Raw genomic sequence first — 20,760 nt, 5'->3', positions numbered from 1 at the left:
TATAGCATATTCACTGTGAACAATGTGTATCATCTTTATCATTAATTCTGAAAATACATCAATTGGTTAGTAAAAAATATATTTGTATTCACTTCCTGCATTGTACAAAGCCAAGGGCAGTAGATACAGTATTTCATTAGCACTGTGTTACAGGGCTATGCAGGGATCTTAATGACTGTGGTCACTTATTCATTAAAAAAAAAACAAAAAAAAAACAGTATCTGATTAATAGAGATTCAACAGCAAACTGTCCTTTACTATTTTATTCAGAAAAGAGCATCTCCTGTACCATTAGACAATTTATACAGGCATCAGGAAAGGTTTAACATTTAATGAATGCTTTTAAAGGTAATTAAATAAGAGGTTAGATTATACAGCATTACAATGATGTTTTGGAAGTCTGCACAGTCGCTTTATGCACATACATAACATCAGTATTCCTCCTATAAGAGTTTTAACACTTCCAAACATCTCTGCAAGGGGAAGCATCATACCCTGACCCACAGCATAGGGCAGAACCCAACATTTATTCCAGAACAGAACTGGGTAAGATCCAGGTGAGTTATCATTGCTACTATCACTGTCACTCACCAATGGGACAGCAAACACCAAGAGATTTGCCATGCTCTCCACTGGCTGGAGCCTCTCACATCATGAGTGGAAGTCCCTGCAGGGAGACACGTTCACGCATAGATGCTGATGGACAGTGTGAAGACCACCAGCTGATATCTGTGCCCCTTGCTATAGTACAGACCAGATTTGGTCAGGAGCCTCTCTAGCTTTCAAACCTAACAAACTACAAATTGCATTTAAGGAGTGTTTCTGGCCAGTTCTACCACACAACTCACAGCAAAATAAGATTACAGTGAATTTGGAGGGAAGATGAGAGGGAGTGGTATCTACTTTGTTCAGAGATCATATAAAAGAATTGTGTCAGAAAAAAGAAGCGCAGCAATGGACAGTAAAGAATCCAACAAGTTTTTGTGGTGTTACCATTTCATCATGGCAATGTACTATTGAATACTGGGAATTTGGCTTACTAACGATGGAAATGGGCTTTAAAAGAACTTCCACAGTCTGAAATACCTGAAAAAAGTAAACTCAGCGCACAACTCTGGTTAGTAAACTTTTACCTGCAAGCAGAAAACCACCTTCTTTAAATCCCTCACACCAATCACTTAAATGATACCAGCAGCTTACAAAAGATGAGCAGACTAAATTCTTCTGAGTTAGAATGTGGTTCCAGTTATGTACTTTAAGTCACAGAGAGCAAAATACCTACCTAGGTCTGCATAGTTAGACTTGCAAAACTGCTTGCGTCCACAAAAGTACAGCTCAAAGTCAGGTTCATTTGACCTGCGTAAAGTGTATCCATTCTCAAGAGCAGCAAAGGCATCACAAGTATAGCGGTAGGTGATGAAACCATAGCTGTCTCTGTAATTAAAAAAGACAGCCGTGAAAAAAAGGTAAAAAGAGTTAACACACATTAGTGTAACCCCTTCCTGAAAGCAAGAACTTGCAGGAGATCCAGCAGCGGAAACGCCAGAAGTACAGCATCCATTTATCAGCATGATTGTCCTGTCATGCAGCTAAATACTTACTTCTGGGACAGGAAATCTCAACTAGCAAGATTAATAAACAAGGATGAAAGAAAATAAATAAGGTTTTGAACTCAGCGTGTCATCTGCCACAGTACCTATACTGGTAACTCCCATACCAGTAATCTTGCTGCCATGATTTCTTATGTATAGCAGCTCCAAAACAAGAAGTAATTTCAAAAGTTCTTACCCATCATCCCGCAAATTTACTGTGCACTCCTCGATTTCACCAAAAACTTCAAACCGGTCCCTCAGTTCTTTTCGGGTTGTGTCAGCTCTGATTTTACCCACATAAATCACACGACGCTCTTCCTGTTAAGAAAGAACAGGAAAAGTTTTTACCAAATGTGTAATACAGATGAACCTGCACATATATGCATACAAATACATTCACACAGACATGCAGAGGATGCGTAATTATACTAACAATCACTTGTGGAAGACCTACTGCATCCAGCTACTGATTGAAATATTCTCTCCTGGTAAGCCTTTAAGGTATTTAAATGATACCAGATTTTTTGGGTCATTTTCTCCCAGAAGGTTTCACTGAATACTATCCCTGCTGTGCTATACATCAACAGACCACTCTGTATCTTATTGTTGTCTTTTTTCGTTTCACCTTCCCATGACTTGCCCTTTAAGACTGCAAAATCTCCAAAAAACGAGGGACCCGCTTTCTCTTGCTAGCTATACAACACTGGGAACTAAGCTGTGGAGCAGCATAAAATAATGCAGCAACTGTGTAAGTGTATCATAAACATAACAAAATGGATTATAGACATAACATTATAAACTCAGATGACTCATTAGCTGACTCATTCTGCAATCAGCAGTTCCATCACAATCTATACCTTAAACAGAGGGAAAACTGTTACGAGACCAGAAAATGACTTTTTATTTTATTAAAATAAATACCAGGGAGGGAAGAGAATAAAATATTTCCTGTGGTCACCACCACCTTTGGGTTTCTTAGGAAAAAGAACATGATGGAACTCCCTGATTTTACAGATTAGGGGGTCATTTGCAGGGTCCTTTGACACTTCAAGCAAAGCATCAAAGATACTTTAAAAATTATCAAGTCACGGTCATATTTTTCCTTTCTGAGTAAAAATGCTCTGAAGAGTGACAGAAAGACTGGGAAACCCTGTCAAGAGTCACTTTAAGAATGTATGGATTAGCACTTTACTGAGGACAAAGTCATTCAGTGTGTTGCAACCAAAACAAAAAAAAGAAGTCAAAAAGAGATCTTCAAACCACTGACCTTAAGGTAATCAGGGCAAAGAAGCAGTAGCTTCAGACAGCCTGGATGCTCTGACTGCCTTTGGCCTGGAGAACTACTGTCCTCTTGCTCATCCCCTGCACACACCCACACGTTTGTCCCATAAATTGTACCTCCATCAAATCCTTAGCTGGTGTAAATCTGTCAGTCAGTGGAGCAATGACAGTTTAAACCATCAACTTGGGCACCTGAGACTTGCAGAGAATTTAGGTGCTGAATTCCAAAGGAGCTATACTGACTGCTGAGAATTCTTGACTATCTTAACCTGGAGGTGCCTAAAGGCTAATGGCACCTCAACTGTGCAATGCTGAAGGCTCTAGGGACCTAAATATAGATTAGCATTCCTGCTTGGAAACATCCTAGCTTGAAGAGTAAGGTAGCTTACAGTGTCACAGTTCAGCTATAGCACAAAATGTATGTATTCAATGAGTCCCCACAAAGGCATAAGGTGCTAGACATTTCTGGACCACAGCTAATTGGCACACATAAGACAGCAGGACTGAGATCAAACCACAAAGCTTGTGGAAGCAGAAATTATCCTGATATCACTTCTTTACTTGCTTGAGCACTCAATTGAGAAACATCAGAACTCCTCTTCATATGGGTATACAAAAACACATCTCCCTGTTCCCAGGACAGCACACTGCTCCCAGAAGCTGTTTAATGCAAAATAAATGAACAATTCCTACAGCTGGAAGTTGAAATGAATATACCTGCCTCCCAACAGAAAACTCCTTCTCACTAGCATACCGAGTAAACTATTTTTGCTTCATCTTTTCCTGGCCTCACCAATCTCAGGGGCCCAAATCCAATTCATCTAAGCTCCTGAGGAACTAAAGATATGAGTCCAAAGTTGAAGAGAACAGATCCACTACTCCCACTTCTTGGACAAAAGCCCTGCTCACTAAGGTATAGTACAAAAAGTGATCACGCAGCTGTATGGATCCTTTGTAGCCCTGACTGGCTCAGTGGAGACCCTGACTGCTCCTTCGAAGTACGTATACGCTCTCCTTACTCAAAGAGATCAGGTAACTATCTCATTTAGATGCCTAAGACTACTGCTTCTATTGATTATCCAAGAAACCAAGGTGAAAGGATTAATAGTCTTCTACTGTCCTGCTGGGACAGACACTTCCATTTTTAAATGTTATGCCCTCTGAAGTTTACCATCTCAAAGCTGTTCTTCCTCTTTGACATAACCATAAAGCCTAGAGAAGTTAACACAGCTAAAAGAAGGGAAAGCATGCTAGTGGATGGCCGTACATTTATGAAGGAAAGTTACCTTACAGGCTACTGCTGTATTTTAGCAACTAGTCTCCTGATTCAGGAACTTGAGTAGACCTTCTATGAACTACGGAATATAGACAGCAAGCAACAGAAATCTGCATTTCTTCCATTTTCCCCATTCTCATTCTGCTTGCTTTCAGTATGGTCGGGCGCTATAAACTCCAAAAAGAGGAAAATCTGCATATGCACAGTAATTACTTTTTCAGACTGTTTTACCAAATCAAGGATTTAACCGCACTGAAACACTTGATAAGAAACAATTCCATTGATACTTGCTATTGAACCTAAATGACTGACCAGATGGAGCAGAACATAACGTAGCAGACTGCCTAATATACTTTAGCTGAGATAATACATCTCGACTGAAAAAACATAATGTTTCACTCCCTGACATGGAGATTGTTATATTACAGAGTGATGAAAGTAACTATTGCATGATCTCCCATAAGTCTGTGTGCATGCCTGTGCAATTTTTACTTCCTCTATCCTTCTAATAACGTTTATATATGTAATATTCCTTTAAGACAACTGTAATAAAACAAAAACTGAACAACTAAAAAAAGCCTGTTTAACTATCATTAAGGGAATAAGTTAAACTTGCAAAATTAAGGAAACTCAAATTTAAAGCTGAAATGCACCATATGTCCTCTAGTGTGTACATGAGGAGATGTTCGTTCGAGCATTTTTTTAAGCAGAGTGCTGTGATGGTGTGAGGTACTGGGGAACAGAGAATTCATACAGCACTGTCTTTGTCTTGTTTAGCTTTGGCTTATTTAAAGTGGTTATGAAATAAGTATTTGTATTCATAAAGACACCTGCATTTTATTCCCATTAATAATAAGAATAATATAGGCCTAACAAGACTACAGCATCCCTCTTAATGTTAAAGATCCTTATTTGATAATAAGTTACATGCTTAAGTCTATATGTGCATATTAAGTATGCCTTTTACTGCACTTGATCGAGGAGATGATATATGACTTGGGAATCTAGAGAACTATGGAAAAAGCCTTTTGTTTTCAGCTTAATGAGAGAAGATGAATCTGGAAACCTCAGACAATAGTGTTCATATTTCCCTCCCAAAAGTGCAGATGATTTACAATCACAGAAACACAGAATCATCAAGGTTGAAAAAGACCTATAAGTTCATCAAGTTGAACTGTCCATCTGCCACCAATTTTGCCCACCAAACCATGTTCCTTAGTACTACATCTATCCATTTCTTGAATGTCTCCAGCGACAGTGACTCAACCACCTCCCTGGGCAGCATGTTCCAGTGCCTGACCGCTCAGAAAACTTTTTCTAATATCCAACCTGAATCTCCCCTGACTTTTAAGTGTATGTAGCTCATTGTTCTGCCAAGTAAATAAAGGAAAAAAGAAGAGCCCGGCCAGCTCCCTCAAGCCTGTCTGTCTTCTTTTCCTTTGTCTATATTTCCCTCTTTTTAATCTTGCTTTTTCCTCCTGACAGTAAGAACACTTGAATAAGCATGGCATAACATCTGGCTTAACATGGCAGAGAAATCTTGGACTGAAAATCACTACTACAAGTCTGAAATGAAAATATTGGAACCTTAGTATGCCTGAACTGGAGAAAACAGGACCAGGATATACCCTTACACGTTTACGTGTCAATAAAATGATCATTCATCCCCCAAGACATACTCTGATGTCAAAGATCCTTTTGTCTTGCAAAGGCTGTCTACAAAATTCACTTTGTTTTCCCTTCCTCATTCCTAATCTTTAATTTCACTAAATTCTTGGCCAACAGACATGTTAGTTTCCACATGTTTTTTTGTACTTGGCTCCTTCATCTAACATTTGTTCTCTTTGCCTGCCTCTCCTTTCTACACCCTGGGTTGCTGCTGTCCTCATTTCCCCTACCATTTTTTGTCTGCATGTCTGTGGTGCATAACTAGTTCTCCAGGAGCCCAACTGCACTCTATGTGAAGATGAGACTAAAAATAAGGGGAAATTATAAAGTTGAGGTCTACCACAAGCAGCATGGAGGAAAAGGATCTGGGGCCATAAGCTGACAGCCAGCAGAACATGAGCCAGCAGGGTGCCCAGGTGGCCAAGAAAGCCAATGGCATTCTGGCTTGTATCAAAAACAGTGTAGCCAGTAAGAGTAGGGAGGTGACTGCCTCTCTGCACTACTGAGGCTGCACCCTGAGTGCTGTGTTCAGCTTTTGACCCTTCAGAAACAAATTGAGGCCGTGGAGCAAGCCTAGAGAAGAGTACTGAAGCTAGTGAGGGGGGTCTGGAGAATAAGTCTTGCGAGGAGTGGCTGAGGGAACTGGGATTCTTTAGTCTGGGAGAAGTCTGAGAAGCAAGGCTCAGAGGAGACCTTATCAATGTCTACATGGTAATCATGGGTAGATGGATGGACTAGATAATCTCAGTGGTCTTTTCCAACCTTACTGATTCTACAATTCTAAGCTTGTCAAAGCTCTGCTGCTTCCTGAAGCACAGGTGGCTGGCTGGGGTACAAGTCCCTTTCTGTAATGCCTTCCAAGCCCACTGATTTGTCTAGTCTTTCAGTATAAATATATTCACTAACTGGAGGCCAGAAAACATTTGGAAAAAGCAACAAGAATGGTTGGGCAGAGTCTGGAAAATAGAAATGCTATGAATGGAAAAGACAGTAAAACATAAGATTTGGACATCATCGTAATAGTAAAAACATTGCTCTAGAGTCTGTATTAAAGACTTGTAGACTGAGTATGACCAGTAGACAAGTATGAATGGTGAAAGAAGTGGAGAAGAAAGAAAGAACATTGCACAATATTCTCAAATCCTGCTGTGCGGCTGAGGACTGAAAAAGTTCTGCCACTCTTTGGGGTGACTGCTGAAAACAGCCATGGACCAGTAAAACTTGAGTTTTTAGACAATCCATTTGAAATAATTTCAGTAAGTTGTACAGAAAAAGTAGAATGCCTGGGATCAGGGCCAGCAAGATGAGGAACTACAGAACAATCCAAACCAAACAACCGATATGCATTTGCTCCTTCATTTGCGGCGATTTATTCCATTATGGGCTGTGTCTGGTTTCAGACTTCAAAGAACCCAAGCATTCATTTAGGAAACCACCTTTCTCCTGCCTTCCTGTTGTAGAGAGATTTATTTCCTTTGAAACCAAGTGTTTCTTTCTGCTGCAGTGGCCTCACAGTGCATTTATCTCCTTGCACCTGTAAGCTCTCTGGGACAGGGACTTGTCTCATACAAGCTATCAGCACTTATATATGAAAGTAGTAATGCTAATAGTAATTTTCTACTAAGGTACAAGCCATGCCCTGAAAGGTATTTGCCGCATGGTCTAATAAGCTGCTGCAGGAAATGCCTGCGTGCCTAAGAAATGCCTGCAGTATACAAGAAGGAAAAAACAGTCCTCAGTCTTCTTGGCAAAACAGAGCAATCTGCCCTGGCTGGAGGTTAGATTGTAATTTCTAGAAACCTCTGAGTAGCCTGTTCTGTCCTGAAGTTGTTCCTGGAGCTTCATGATGAATGAACGTGTCTCTGTTATGGTCTGGAGCACTATTAAGCTAAGTGAGTCTTGGTGGCAGTCTGGCCTTCTGTTCAGTGAGGATCCATTCTAAAATGAATTGTGCACAAGTGACATCAAGATCAAGCTACACTGCTAAAATTTGTTCCATTAACAGAGGCATCATAACCAAGAATACAAAGAAATAAATGAATGAGAAAAATATTCTGACTCTCTTACTGGAAAATGACTCGTGGGATCAGTCCATATCTTTTGTGTGTGACTGCTCAAAATTAAGATCCCATTCCACAAAAAAGACACTGAATCTCCAGTCACTGGAGAAGGGAAGACAGAGAAGAAGCAAAGAGAAAAATAACACATCTTTCTGAAGTCAAGCCACCTGAATATAACTGTGAGTCTAGACAGGAATCTATACAGGGAAATGCTAGCCCAGGTACTCAGATGAACTGAAGCTACTGCAGCCAATGTGTTGCGTGCAGACTGACCATGTAGTCATTTAAATATGCCTTTGCCACATAGCATGAACACAAACTTCTAAAACAAGCCTCATCAGCAGTCTGCCAATATGTCTTCGCATCTGCCAAAACACAAGCTGCTTGCACACTCAGAGGACATTGCTACACATATGGTTTTGACAGATTAAAATATGCGTATTTTTTTTTCATCTCCTTTTCCTGGGTTTCACACTCTTGCTGTCCCACTGAGACTAATTCCAGATACTGAACCAGTAAGACCTGATGGCTTTTCATTCAGTCATTGTCTCCGTTCCCTTTCTCCTGTGCATCTTTTCTACAGCCAGATCCTGAGACCTCAGCACAGTGCTTCTCATGAAGAAAAGCCACCTTCTCTGAGTACCCAGCACTTGGGAACTTAGTACTGCCCAGTTTTTGAGTAGCTCTTTTAACAGTATTAGGAGGCATGTTGTCTTGAGCCAGGTCTTTGAAGATGAGCTACAAAGAAAGGAAAAGGACTCCAAATGCAGAATTTATGGAAATCTAAACTTATGGAACTCATAGAAAGAGTTCAAGGAAAGACAGAAGGGATTCTTGTGACTGAACAATAAACGAGTTGAGCTCCTTAGGAAAGAGAAGGACACATAAGAGACTCATAAGCCAAAAGGAGTAAGAAAAGGAATAGAGAATGCTGGACAAAAAAGAGCACCTTTGTTCAGTTAATACGCACCTTATCACTGACTTCATGGGATCAAGCTTCCCTTTCTATGCCGTCTCCTATGCCCCATTTATCTGCACGGGGAATAAACTGGCATGATTCAACACTGATTTTTTAAAGTAAAAGGGCTGGTAGGCTTTGGAAAAGAGAGTTAATATGACTTCAACTACATTTCCTGCAGCTCTTGGATAACTGGATTTAAAATTTTTTCCATGTTCTATTTATTGATATTTTATAAATATATGAATGGCTACCTCACTAGATCATTTCAGGTCTAATTTATTTCTGTTTATTGATACACAATTTCATTATTGAAGTTAATTAACATGACAATGCTCACTTTAGAAGAGAAAATAAATTCAACCTTGATTTAGAAAGGACTCAAATTATTAACATGGAGGAAATGATGGTGCAGCACATCTACAGCTTTTCAAATGTCTTCTCTTTCCTCCTTTTCCTTTCATTAGCTAATAGCCAAACATTTCTTTGTTTTAAACTTAATCAAATTTTCACCTTCCCAGCAGGATTCAGGTTTTTATATCAATAAGATACAGTAATTGAGAAGTAGCAAGATACATCCATGCCAGAGGTCTACTTAAAACTCTAATTTGTGTTAGATCTAAGAAAGAATAGCCAGTGTAAGTTACGATTGCCAGAAATCAGTGTTATCTCTAAACAGATGCAAGCTAGAAATACACCAACAATTGACTTAAAAATAGCCCACTCTGAAGTCATGCAAAATCCTTCTATTGCCTCCTGTCATGTTTTTATGATTTTTGTCATCAGTATTCCACATCATAACATCACGTAGTACTCTAGGATTTACACTGTTAATGCTTCACCTCCACAAATTGTCAACATTTCAAAGTACCTGGCTCTCAAAAGAGAAGAAAAACTACATACCCCATAGGACTCTGCATTTATGTTTTTGGTACAAAGGGAAAGATAAAACAACACGCAAGTCACAAGATGTCCATTTTTCCTTTCTGCTCATCTCTGCAGCATGTGTGCTCCCTAGCCATCTTGCCTTCAGCATTAAAGGAAGGCCTTTGGTTTTTAGACTCTTTCTCTCATAGTTTATTTTATTTATTAGCCTCAATTCCAATTACATTGTATTACATTGTGTTATCTTGCATTCTGCTATTATATTTAGTAAATTAGTTTCTTCCTTTGTTCCTCCTCAGATCGTTGCCGCTGTTTTGTTTTTAGGCGCATCTTTCCCCTTTTCTCCTTCCCCCTGTCCCAGGGTATGGGCCTGTGGGTCCCCCTGCCTCCTTAGCCATGGAACCGGGCTGAACTGCACATAAACAGTTGACACCTTTCCTGAGTTTCAGATCAGAACATGCGAAGGCTCTGTATCTCATGCTTTACGAAATGTATGCATCACCTACATTTTGTACATAGGTCACTTGGTGCAGAGAAAAGCAAAATGATTTATCTTTAAAATATCTTAAGAATTAACTAAGTCATAGACAAGAAAGAAACAATAGCAGTCATGCCTTTGGATGTCAGTTTCAAATTCTGTACTCTCTGTATAGATAATTACAGCTACTAGAAGTATCCAGTGACCAGAATGTAAGCTGACTGCCTTCTTATATTGTTTCTGCAAAGGAAGAGAAATACTGAAACTAGACTACTGGCATTCTGGTAGGTGACATATAGTACAAACTGCAGGTTCATTCACTACAAGGAATAGACTGGGTCACTTATAAATCTTTGCTATCTGGGATAAAGCCTTTTCCTAGAGTATCTTTTTTTTTTTTTTTTTTCCGTTGACTGTCTTGGAGAGTTGCATTTTAAAGAACCTGAAAACATCAGTGCTGCACAATCAAAACACAAACTGTTATGAAAACACATATTTGTCTAAAATTCTGAATACAAAGAAATGCACATAAACAGATTTTTACATTTTGTTTGTTCTATTAAAAAGTATAAAGAAAATAGAATCTCAGTTCTAGTTTTAGAAATCTACCAAAAGAAACAGAAACCTATTTCAAAATGAAAGTTATCTTCACAGTGCTTACAATTGCTTTCTGCCTCTGTCTCTCCCTTTGTTTGGCCCTTTCAGATTCCCGTTTTTCATACTCTTTGCGGTATTCTTCCCTCTTCAGCCTTTCATGCTGATATTCCTCATAGCTGTCATATCTAGGAAACATAACTTAGTCATTAAATCAAGCACCTGCATTTGTTAATGTAAATTTAGCAAAACAGTTTCTGGAATGCTTTATAATCTCTTGAGAACCAGCTGAAAAGCAAACTGAATGCACACAAAATGCACTACCTGGGTCTGCGACTGTACGGTGATCTGGATCGCGATCTTGCACGTGAGGGAGAACTTCGGTGTGCTCGGTGTCTACAGTGGCTGGACTCATAACAGTGACAAGATCTGCAGGAAAAAAAACCAAAAACATTCACCTCTGTCACTCACTTTGAATCTGTTGACACCATTTTCTCCTGAGCTACCTCTTACCTGACCTTACAATTTCTTCTAAGCTACCAGTGAAATTTTGCAGTGACAGTTTGCGATCTCCTAGTCAACTAAGGGCCCTAAAGTGATTTTGCCCCCCCCTCCTATAATGTTTCTTATTGAGGCTAACAGAGAGCAGAGAGTCAGCCACTGTCAACTTCATCTGATAGGGACTGCAGCTAGATTGGCACCGGGCAGCTTGCAGATAATGGGAAAGGTTAGTTGTGTATATCTCTCCAATTGCTCTGCCTCTGACCTGACTGGCTCCACTCAGAAAGTGTAAACTTGGCAAATTTAAAGGATAATGGCAACGAGTGTTTCTGCAGCAATCCTGTAACCTTCAGAGCTAATCAGATCAGGGGCAATAAAAAGAGTTGAACTGGATTAAGTTATTTCTTTTTTATCTATTTATTTATTTATTTTCCTCAAGTCACTCTATGTTTCTGCTGTTTTCCTTCATTTAACAGACAATGCTGATGTACGAAATTGCTGCACCATACCTTGAAGAGGATCTACTACAGGGCGACCTTGATCTCGATCGGGAATATGGAGAACGGGAACAAGACCTGCGTTGAGGAAAGGACCTTGATCTAGAGCGTGTCCTTTGGGATCTTTGAGAAAATAAGGATTTGGGTGGAGATACTGAATCTCTGCATGGAGAGTTAAAAGAAGAGCAAGAAGGCGATACGTCAAATAATGAATAGGCTTGTGTCCCATCCCAAGGGTAGCATAGTTTATCACTTTCATCTTCACTGTCATCAAAGAGACCATCCATTGCTAGTCCTGAATTTATAAACATAGGTAGTTTGGAAAATTGTTCACTACTGTAATCACTGTTCCTTAGTTCACTGGTCTTATCTGCTTCTTCATCAAAAACAGCTTGGCTGGGGTGACCAAAATGCTTATTCAGTTCAGCTCGAATTTCCTGGTCTTGGAGCTGTTTTCTGTTATTACCTTGGGATCCCTGCTTACTTGTCTGTAAAGTCTCTTTCTTGAAATACTGGTTTTGTTCTAAAGAAGAACAAATCTGACACTGCCACCCAGGTGAAGAATCCTTAAATTCTAGTTGTCTGGAGTCCTGAAGTTCCTGGGATATTTTAATGTGTATTTCTGACTTTGAATTCACAGATTGACAGTAGTCATGGTCACCAAACAGCCGCAAACTGGGCCGTTTTGTCTTTCTCTCCTCATGTCCACTGGACAGTGCTGTAGTCTTACTAAGCTGTGCATACAGCTCAGTCTGTTCTGGACCCTTCTTGACCGGGTTGTTTCCTTGAGAACCGGAAGACTCACTATAACGGGGCTTTTTTGAAGGTGGTGCAACAGTCTTGCATGATGACTTCGGCTTAGGTGAAGTCCTGAAAGGATTATCCTGGTTGGCTTTATGAGGAGGGGTCGTAGGTGGAGTTAGGCCTGATGGGGAAGAAAAGGAGGAACAGAATATTTTTAAGCTGACAAATTTTATTGAAAAGGCATACGTGCTTCTTTAAAATAGATAAAAAAGCAAGACTCATCCTAAGTCAATAATTTAATATAACTGGGAGTGAGAGTATTTAGGGTTGGAGACACCAAAGTTCTGGTGACAACAATAGCAACAGTACTAATGCACTGCCATTAATCTTCAACATCATTCCTGCTCCTCCCCTTCTTTCATGATACCAGCCTCTCTGTAGACTCAGATAGAAAAGATCAAGAGATAAAAATCAAAAGACTTTTTTGATAAAAATCAAAAAGATTTTGATACAAAAATGAAAAGTAAAAGACTGGCACTGTCAAACATCTAAGGAAATTAGCAGGCAAAAACCTGAATAAAAGGAAGTCCAAGAAAAATAAATGAGCACTACCAAAGCAGCTCGTGCAGTACACAAAACTTGAATGTACGGAAGTACAGCAACTCTACAACTTGACTGCAATGACTCTTTGTCTCCACAGTTCATTAACTTAGTAAACCATTGCTAATGTATGTATAATACATTCTTGTAAGCACAACTAATGCATTTTGCCTGAAATGCAGTTCTGCAACTGAAACCAAAGTGAACAATGAGGCTACTACAATTGTAATGAACCACCGCACCTAGAACTAAATATTAGTGAAAGTCATGAAATAAGGAGTAGATCTGAAACTGATAAGAATGTCAAGACTAACAATATCACCAGCTACCAGGATTTTTCACATGGCTATAATATATTACATCCCTATGGAGAGATGAAATTGCAGGAAGGACTACAGCCCATTTCAGTAAAATCTGCAAACCAAAGCAACACCTTTCAGTTATTTTTCTATGGAATATGACCCCAAAATTCCAATTGAAATCACAGAAGTTCTTCAGACTTTATAAAGAATAACCCTGTGCATAGTAACAGTACACAACAGACACTCTTCAGGAAACTCCTGTTACTTTTCAGAAAAACACTTATTTTGTTCTATTTTAAAAAATAGCTTTTGCCTGATGAACAGAATTGTAATTCTGCACTGCATCTGTCCTAATGTTATTTACAATTATGAATAGATAAATATTTTCCAGAGTTACAAAGTGAGATTTACGAATTGTCCTAGATAATCCAGTTTATTCTTAAGCAATCCAAAGAACAATGATGTCCAAGATTTCCTTCTCTAGCCCTAGCAATGAGCTTTCCACTACTTCCATAGCAAGAATGAAAAGAGTGCAGACACTTCCAGGAAATGTGTATTTCAAACATGGCTACAGAGTTTTGTCTTTTTAATTATACAGTGTAGCTCAGCAGATCAATGCAAATGGAACATGTTTTATAGTGTTTTGCTGTAAAGAAAAAAAAGCATCCAACAATGTATAGTGCTCCCTAAGGATCATAAATGGAGACTGGGAGTCCCACTGCATTATCTGCAATGAATTTGTTTCAGAAAAAAATATAAGAAAGGAGTAATAAGACATGAGTACTTGTTGTGAAAAAGAAGACTGACTTCATCTGAGCACTTGGAAAAAATGTTTACAAGCAACTCACGGTTATGTAAAGACTTCAGCTAATGCCACCAAAGTCAGAGAAACTGAAGCAAAGATGTTTTAAGTCTGGTTAGCCCAAGTGTGAACTTAAAACTGAAACAGTTTTGTGCCAAGTCATCAACTATTTTTTCTAATTTGTTCATAGGTTCATAGGTACATTATGTTGGAAAGGACCTACAAGATCATCTAGTCCAACCATCCTCCTAACACCATCCCTACCCACTAAACCACTAAATCAGATCCCTTGTCCTCAGTTTTCATTTCCTTCCCAAAAAAATTCATTTGATTCAGCCACATAGATTTCACACCTTATCTACCTCATCAATAACAAATATTTCTGTCTACTAAACAAATTTTTGGCAAAATGATCAGTCCTCCTCAAAAATCTTCAGTAATGATTTCTGGGTTAAAAATCTAGGATCACATTCAAGAAAGATTTGAGTAAGCAAGGACTGTTTTCTAAATTAACAACAACAAACAAACAACAAAATTTGCACTTTTAGTCATGAAATAATATAGGCCTAGAAAAGACCTGGGGTTAGTTACTGAATTTTGAGATGTACTTTTAAAGAAAGAATGAAGTAGGACAACATTAATTCCAACTCATCCTTACTAAATTCAGCCATGCCACAGTAAATGTCTCAAATATCTGCGCACGCGAAAATTTCAGTACAAGAACACATACATGGTGTAATCTAACATTCAAAACAAAATATTGTTTCCATTCCCATTTCTTTAAAGCTAGCCCTGGCAGAAAGCAAACTATACACAGAACGTAACAGTTTCCAGAAGGCCAGTGAGGAGTCCAACAGTCTTTAGTCGAGAGGGGAAAAAATAACAACAAAAAAACCTTCCAGAAGTACAGACTGGTACTTCTTTTGCTGGCAAAATTGAGCTGGGGACATCGTAAGAAAGGACTTCCTCGTGGCATTTTGGCTCTTTTCCTGGCTTTCAGCAGAAGCAGGAAGCACACAAGCAAGTATAAACAGATGCAAGTAGAAAAATGTTCATTTAACTTTTGAGCAAACTTCCATTGGGGAATGAAGGGGGAGCAAAGTTCTGAACTGGTTCTTGTTTAAGTCAGCGCTGCAGAGTCTGCCTTCAGCATGTCCCAGGACCAGCACCCAAAACATGGACTTTGAGAAAATGGTAAGGTTGCACACTTGCTCACTGGTGTCACTTCTGCTCATCATTACACTAATCACTGCTAATCTTCACTTCAGGCCATGATCCTAAATCAAGTGCTACAGTATTCTATAACCTTTGCATTACTTGATGCACACCAATTTCTCTGCAAAAGTGTACATTTTAGCGTTGACAGTACAAGGTATATTCTGTGCTCTCTTGAACTTAGCAGGTTTTGACAGATTTATGGAAGGACAGATGGCCATTACAGGCTGAAGGCTGACAAGAGGCAGTTCAGAGCATTGTTAACACACTTGCACAAACTCTCAGCAGTGCAGCACTGTGCAGAATGTAATTCAGACTATAGCTTTTTTATTGCTGCCTATTTTCTTTTGTCAAAAGAGCCTGCTGTGCACAGCAACAAATGGCTGCCATTACCCAGAATGTAATGGGTGTCAGACAAATCACGTAACACAAACAATCAAGAGTATGTAGGTCATATTTCAACAGAGCACAACCTTAGCAATATTTATGATTACTGCATTGAAATGTGCTCTATAATAAACAAGTACCTCTACATCAGTCACACTTATGTACTTCTGCACAGCAAATCTGTTAGAAGTGGTACATACTCTACAATCTCCCCCCTTAAGTGGTCTTTTTTCTTTTTAAAGTAAAAGACAAGTATTTTTTCATGACATGCTATAAAACCATTTTCTTTGTAGGGACTTTTGTTTAATTGAATGGTTTCAGTAAATGGTACGTTTGCACTTCGCTTTGCTCTGTCTGTATAGTGTGAACTCACCCGTCTTGTGCTCAAAAATAGCATCAATCAATTTGTGAACACTGCTAACCAGCCCAACGCTGTCTTCCTTGGGTCTGTGCAACAAAAGGTGTTCCCATGTATGCTGGCCCCACCACCTCTCTGAGTGACTTCTTTCAATAAAGTCTCTGGGAGAGTGCAAGTATTTGTGATGCATACCAAAGTGCACTAAAGAAACCAGCCACCTTAGTTAACTCATTTAGCTCAGCTAAGTCGATAATCAGAAATTAGGGAATTGCATTTGCATAGAGAGTGACATCTTGACATTCTAGGACTCATTTGCAATGATGTTTTAAACAGACACCAATCTTCCTAAAATTTAACTGTAACTGTAGGCATTTAAACACTTGATGATGTTTGTTTTTCTTTGGTGGGAGGAATGAGTATTTTTTGGGGAACACAGCTGTGCAACCTTCCCATATGTGCACTGGGCTTTTGAGACGCACGGAAAATGATTTCTTTCATACTTTTAAAGTCTGAAAACAGATTGTCAAGGGAAACACTATTTAAGGCCACTAAAAACACTGAACACATGCTAACAGCTCAGATCAGTAAAAAAAAAAATCAGAGGAGCTTTTGTGTGGCATAAGATTGCAGAAGCAAGGAAAATATAATAAAATTAAATAGCCATCATATAATAAAAAACTACATGCTTGTTTAGTATTCAGTTTAATCTTGTTGTCAGTGCTGCAGAGGATAAATACAGACTCCTGAAAATATCTAATAATTCACTAGATTTTATTCCCCCAGACAACTCTCTGCATCTCTCATTTCATCAGAAATCATTCTGAGGTCAGACAAGTTCTTATATGATAGATCTGAAGTATTTGTTCTGACAACTAAGAGGTAACTCAGATCTAGAGGTGGGCAAATAGCAGGGTTTAAGTATCCTCAAGGATGCCCATGAATTCCAAATCAGTATTCAAGCTGATCATGTTCATATTGCCTTTTCCACCATCTTTTTGGAGAGATCAAATTTTGCACCCAAGAGAGACTGGAGTTTTATATTCAGGTAAATTACAAGGATCTTAGTGAGAGACTTCTCACTAAGTCACCTGTTGATGACAGGAAGGTGGAAATAGCCTTCCAGTTACTGATCGCTGCTCGTGTGGTAGTAAAATCTTAGGCACTTAATGCATTTATATGATGTCTTTAGGTATTTAGGAATGAAGGCTTAAAAAGGCATTGAGAGAACTAAGAGGGCAAAAAAATATGCCATTTAACTTCCTGAGGAGCCCTTAGTCCTCAAGAGAAACGCTGTCACTTCCAGAGGTGAGTTGTCCTGTGTCTGCAGGTACCTCCTCAACCTGACATGTTTCAAAGATTCAGGTCCTCCAGTAACACAAAAACCTCCCATGTCCCTGGAAGATATCAGAGAGGTTCCAAACCGTGGCTTCTCAGCAAAGTGCCTGCACTGCAGCTAGCTGCAGAATGAAGGCCCTTACTCAGAATAAGACTCACGCAGAAATTTTATCCACTACTTTATCATCATCTCCACGTCATGACATTCTGATCCATTTTCACAAAACAGCACTAGAAGCTAGCTACAGGAGTTTTGATTTTAGATCGTCTTATTTGTTTATCACAAGACATTTAAAGTGCTCTCCAAGAGTTCATACATTCTTACACATTTTCTCTTGAAAATACTTTAAAAAATTTTTGTTCCTTATAATATGACAAATATTTGGCAAATGTTTTGATGGTTTTAGGGAGGACATAGTTACACTCACAAGTACTAACAAACCCGTTCTAAAGCAAGATAGAGCATTGGCAAAGGAGCAGATCCAGACTGACTTTAGATACATGAATCCAAAATGTATATGTGACAAAGACTGATGGTTAGTGTAGGAAATGCGTTTATTTATATTTTTCTACTCTACAGTTAATTCATCAGTGAGGGAACTAGTGCTGTTTTCAGCAGAGAGAACAAGGGAGCTGCTATTTATATTAAAATATTTTGTGATTCGATAGAGTGAGCAGCACTACTAATGGTCTTTTTTTTTCCTTTTTTTTGTCAGTAAGATCAAGGCAACTCCTTTGTAAATTACAGTATACAGTGCAAGTTGCCCTATATAGGGACAATGAACAACATGGTTACCAGGATATAATTTGGAGTTGCTTGGGTCTCACTAAAGAACTCCAAGGTATTATTAATTACTACTGCCACTGTTTTATTCTTTTGTTGTTGTTTTTACTGAAATGGGTCCCAGATTTTCCTCAATTTACTCACATACACTTTAAGCTCTTCAGTACTGCAGGTTGTTTCTGTTATATCTACTTCCAGCACAAGAAAACTCACAACAAAAAACACTGTTGCAATCCAAATAAATGACTTTAAGAGGAATTCATGCATAACCACTCATCTTTTTATAGATTTAAATACATACTCTATAAAATCTAGGTATATGTGAAAGCAGAAATTAAAACAGCTATCAAGAGATGAAAGGCAATCTCCTGAAACCTTCTCGCCAGGTATTTTGAAGAACAGAGCAAGTGTAATATGAAGTCCAACAGCAACCATCAACAACACTGCTTGTAAACACTGCCCAAACTCCCTGGCCACATGTGTTCTGACAATTCCTGTTCTTGATTATCATCAGTTAATTTTCTAGCTAGATTTATTTCCAGGGGGTATTATTTTATATTTTCATAGGATAATGCTGGTTTTATTTCACAGCCTTTGATGGATTTTTTAATTTGCTATGTTTTCTGGTTATGCTATCTAAAACAACAGAGTTGTTTCATTGCTTCCCCCATGCACAGCAGACACAATGAAATGAGCTCACTAACAGCCGGCCCATTCCCATTGCCATTCTTGAAGTAAGACTACAGGACTGTCAAGAGGTCAGACTGGCTCCCAGTTTTTGTTCATCCAGCTGATGTGAAGAGCAGGCTGCTGGCTTTCTGTCAGGAAGAAAGTACTGCTCCCTTCAGTGATCTCAGCTGCTGCCTGAACAACTCAGCTATCATCACCTCATCTGCCCCTTCCAGCTGGTAGCACTAAGCACTGACTCACCAGTGTGTCTCTGAACATGCACTTCCATGCAGATTTGCTCTCCAGTAATGACAAAAAAAGACTTCTCCATGCTTCAGGCTTGTTGGCACTGAATGGGATTATCCTGCTGCATGCTGTGAATTTTGCCATGTCTGTATCAATTTTGCAAAAGGAAGGTGTGTTGCAAGGATGTTGCATTTTGTCACTAGAGGAGCGATTAAGACTTCAGATTTTCAGGATATGTCAGAGGGAAGCGTGCATGTTTTAGTGCTGAATTAATGAAGTTTCTGAAAAAGTGACATGATGGTTGTGGGGCGGTGAAAGCAACTGCCCAAGGTACATACTCAAACTGAGAGCTTGGGCCTCCTGTTGTATGAAGCTGCCACAGAACCGGGGGGGGTGCCTCAAGATGTCCTCAGTACTGTAAGACCTATTCTGAAATATCCTTCAAAATGCTAGATATTATATACGTGTCCTTGTGAGAAATGCACGTCGAGGACTTATTTTTCAGTATTACACAACTGAGAAAGTTCTTTCTACATTCTTGGCAGTAGCTCAGGTGGAGCTCAACATGTGCGTTCTTGTGCTCAGTTCTGGATGCTTCAGGAAAACAGAGGCAAAAGAGAGGTCAGAGGAAAGCAATAAAACAGATCTGAGATCTGGAGGAACTGGCTTTTGTGGAAAGAGCAGATGAATTAAATGAGTGCAATGGGTCACATATCAACTGAAGCTGCACATGATAAAAAATCTACACATCTTCGAAAAGTACAAATACCGGGGGCCAGACAGGAGGAGGAGGAGGACAGAAGAGAGGTGTTGTGAAGTGTGCTAATGGGAGAAATAAAGAGAAAGCAAGAACATGAAATGAATATCAATTTCAAAAAATTACCTTTAAGCTATGGAATAGTTTGTCAGTGGCAGAGGAGAAAGCTGTTATTTGTGACATATTAATCTAGAATTGACAAAGCACTGAAACATGCAGCCACGTACAGCCCTAGACTGGCCTGGAGACAGACTGGATGACATAACTTTTCCATCTGTAACATCGATTACACTCTGCTGTGGGGTTTGTCTTTGAAAGATGGTGCTCAGCAGTACACAAATCTATGGGGAAATGGGGAAGTATAACAGATAAATGGTTTCATTCATATTTTTCCAGAAATTATGCTCTCTTGTGTAAGTTTGGAGCAATATTTTCAAATACATTCCCTCTCAGGTAACTGGATAAGAAGTCAACGAAAACTGCTCTGATATTAATCTCCTGGAGACCTCTGTAAGATCTCACTGTATGTACTGTATATTGAAATGAACAAACACACACCGAACCATGCTTAAAGGAAGAGCTAACCCTACCCATTACTCACCTGCAGTTCCAGAGAGTTCCACACTTAAGGTTTGTTCAATAGTCTTGTTCTCAAATGGGGAACCCTTGGGATCACTGGAAGACAGGGCACATTTATAAAAACAAGCTGAAATGGAGTTGCTGTAGCCAAAATGTATTAGATCCCCCTCCCTTTTATAAATGTTTGCACTT

At 39.2% G+C, this 20,760-nt stretch overlaps 1 protein-coding gene across 1 annotated transcript in view; it reads right to left on the bottom strand.

Moving 5' to 3' along the window:
• Window positions 1-20,760, bottom strand: part of PPARGC1A (PPARG coactivator 1 alpha) — a 63,490-nt gene that overhangs the window by 3,594 nt on the left and 39,136 nt on the right. The window contains exons 7-12 of the mRNA XM_065735722.1: window positions 20,591-20,664; window positions 11,803-12,715; window positions 11,117-11,221; window positions 10,860-10,980; window positions 1,789-1,910; window positions 1,283-1,434 (exon numbers count right to left, since the gene is read on the bottom strand). Of these exons, the coding sequence (XP_065591794.1) occupies window positions 1,283-1,434; window positions 1,789-1,910; window positions 10,860-10,980; window positions 11,117-11,221; window positions 11,803-12,715; window positions 20,591-20,664 (1,487 nt within the window). The remainder of the gene's footprint in view (window positions 1-1,282; window positions 1,435-1,788; window positions 1,911-10,859; window positions 10,981-11,116; window positions 11,222-11,802; window positions 12,716-20,590; window positions 20,665-20,760) is intronic.

Source organism: Cyrtonyx montezumae, unplaced genomic scaffold (genome assembly GCF_038088225.1).
Source record: "Cyrtonyx montezumae isolate F1298 unplaced genomic scaffold, pur_monq_1.0 scaffold_2, whole genome shotgun sequence".
NCBI lineage: Eukaryota > Metazoa > Chordata > Aves > Galliformes > Odontophoridae > Cyrtonyx > Cyrtonyx montezumae.
Note: the sequence above shows the minus strand (reverse complement) of the source record. Positions and strands in the feature narration are given on the sequence as shown.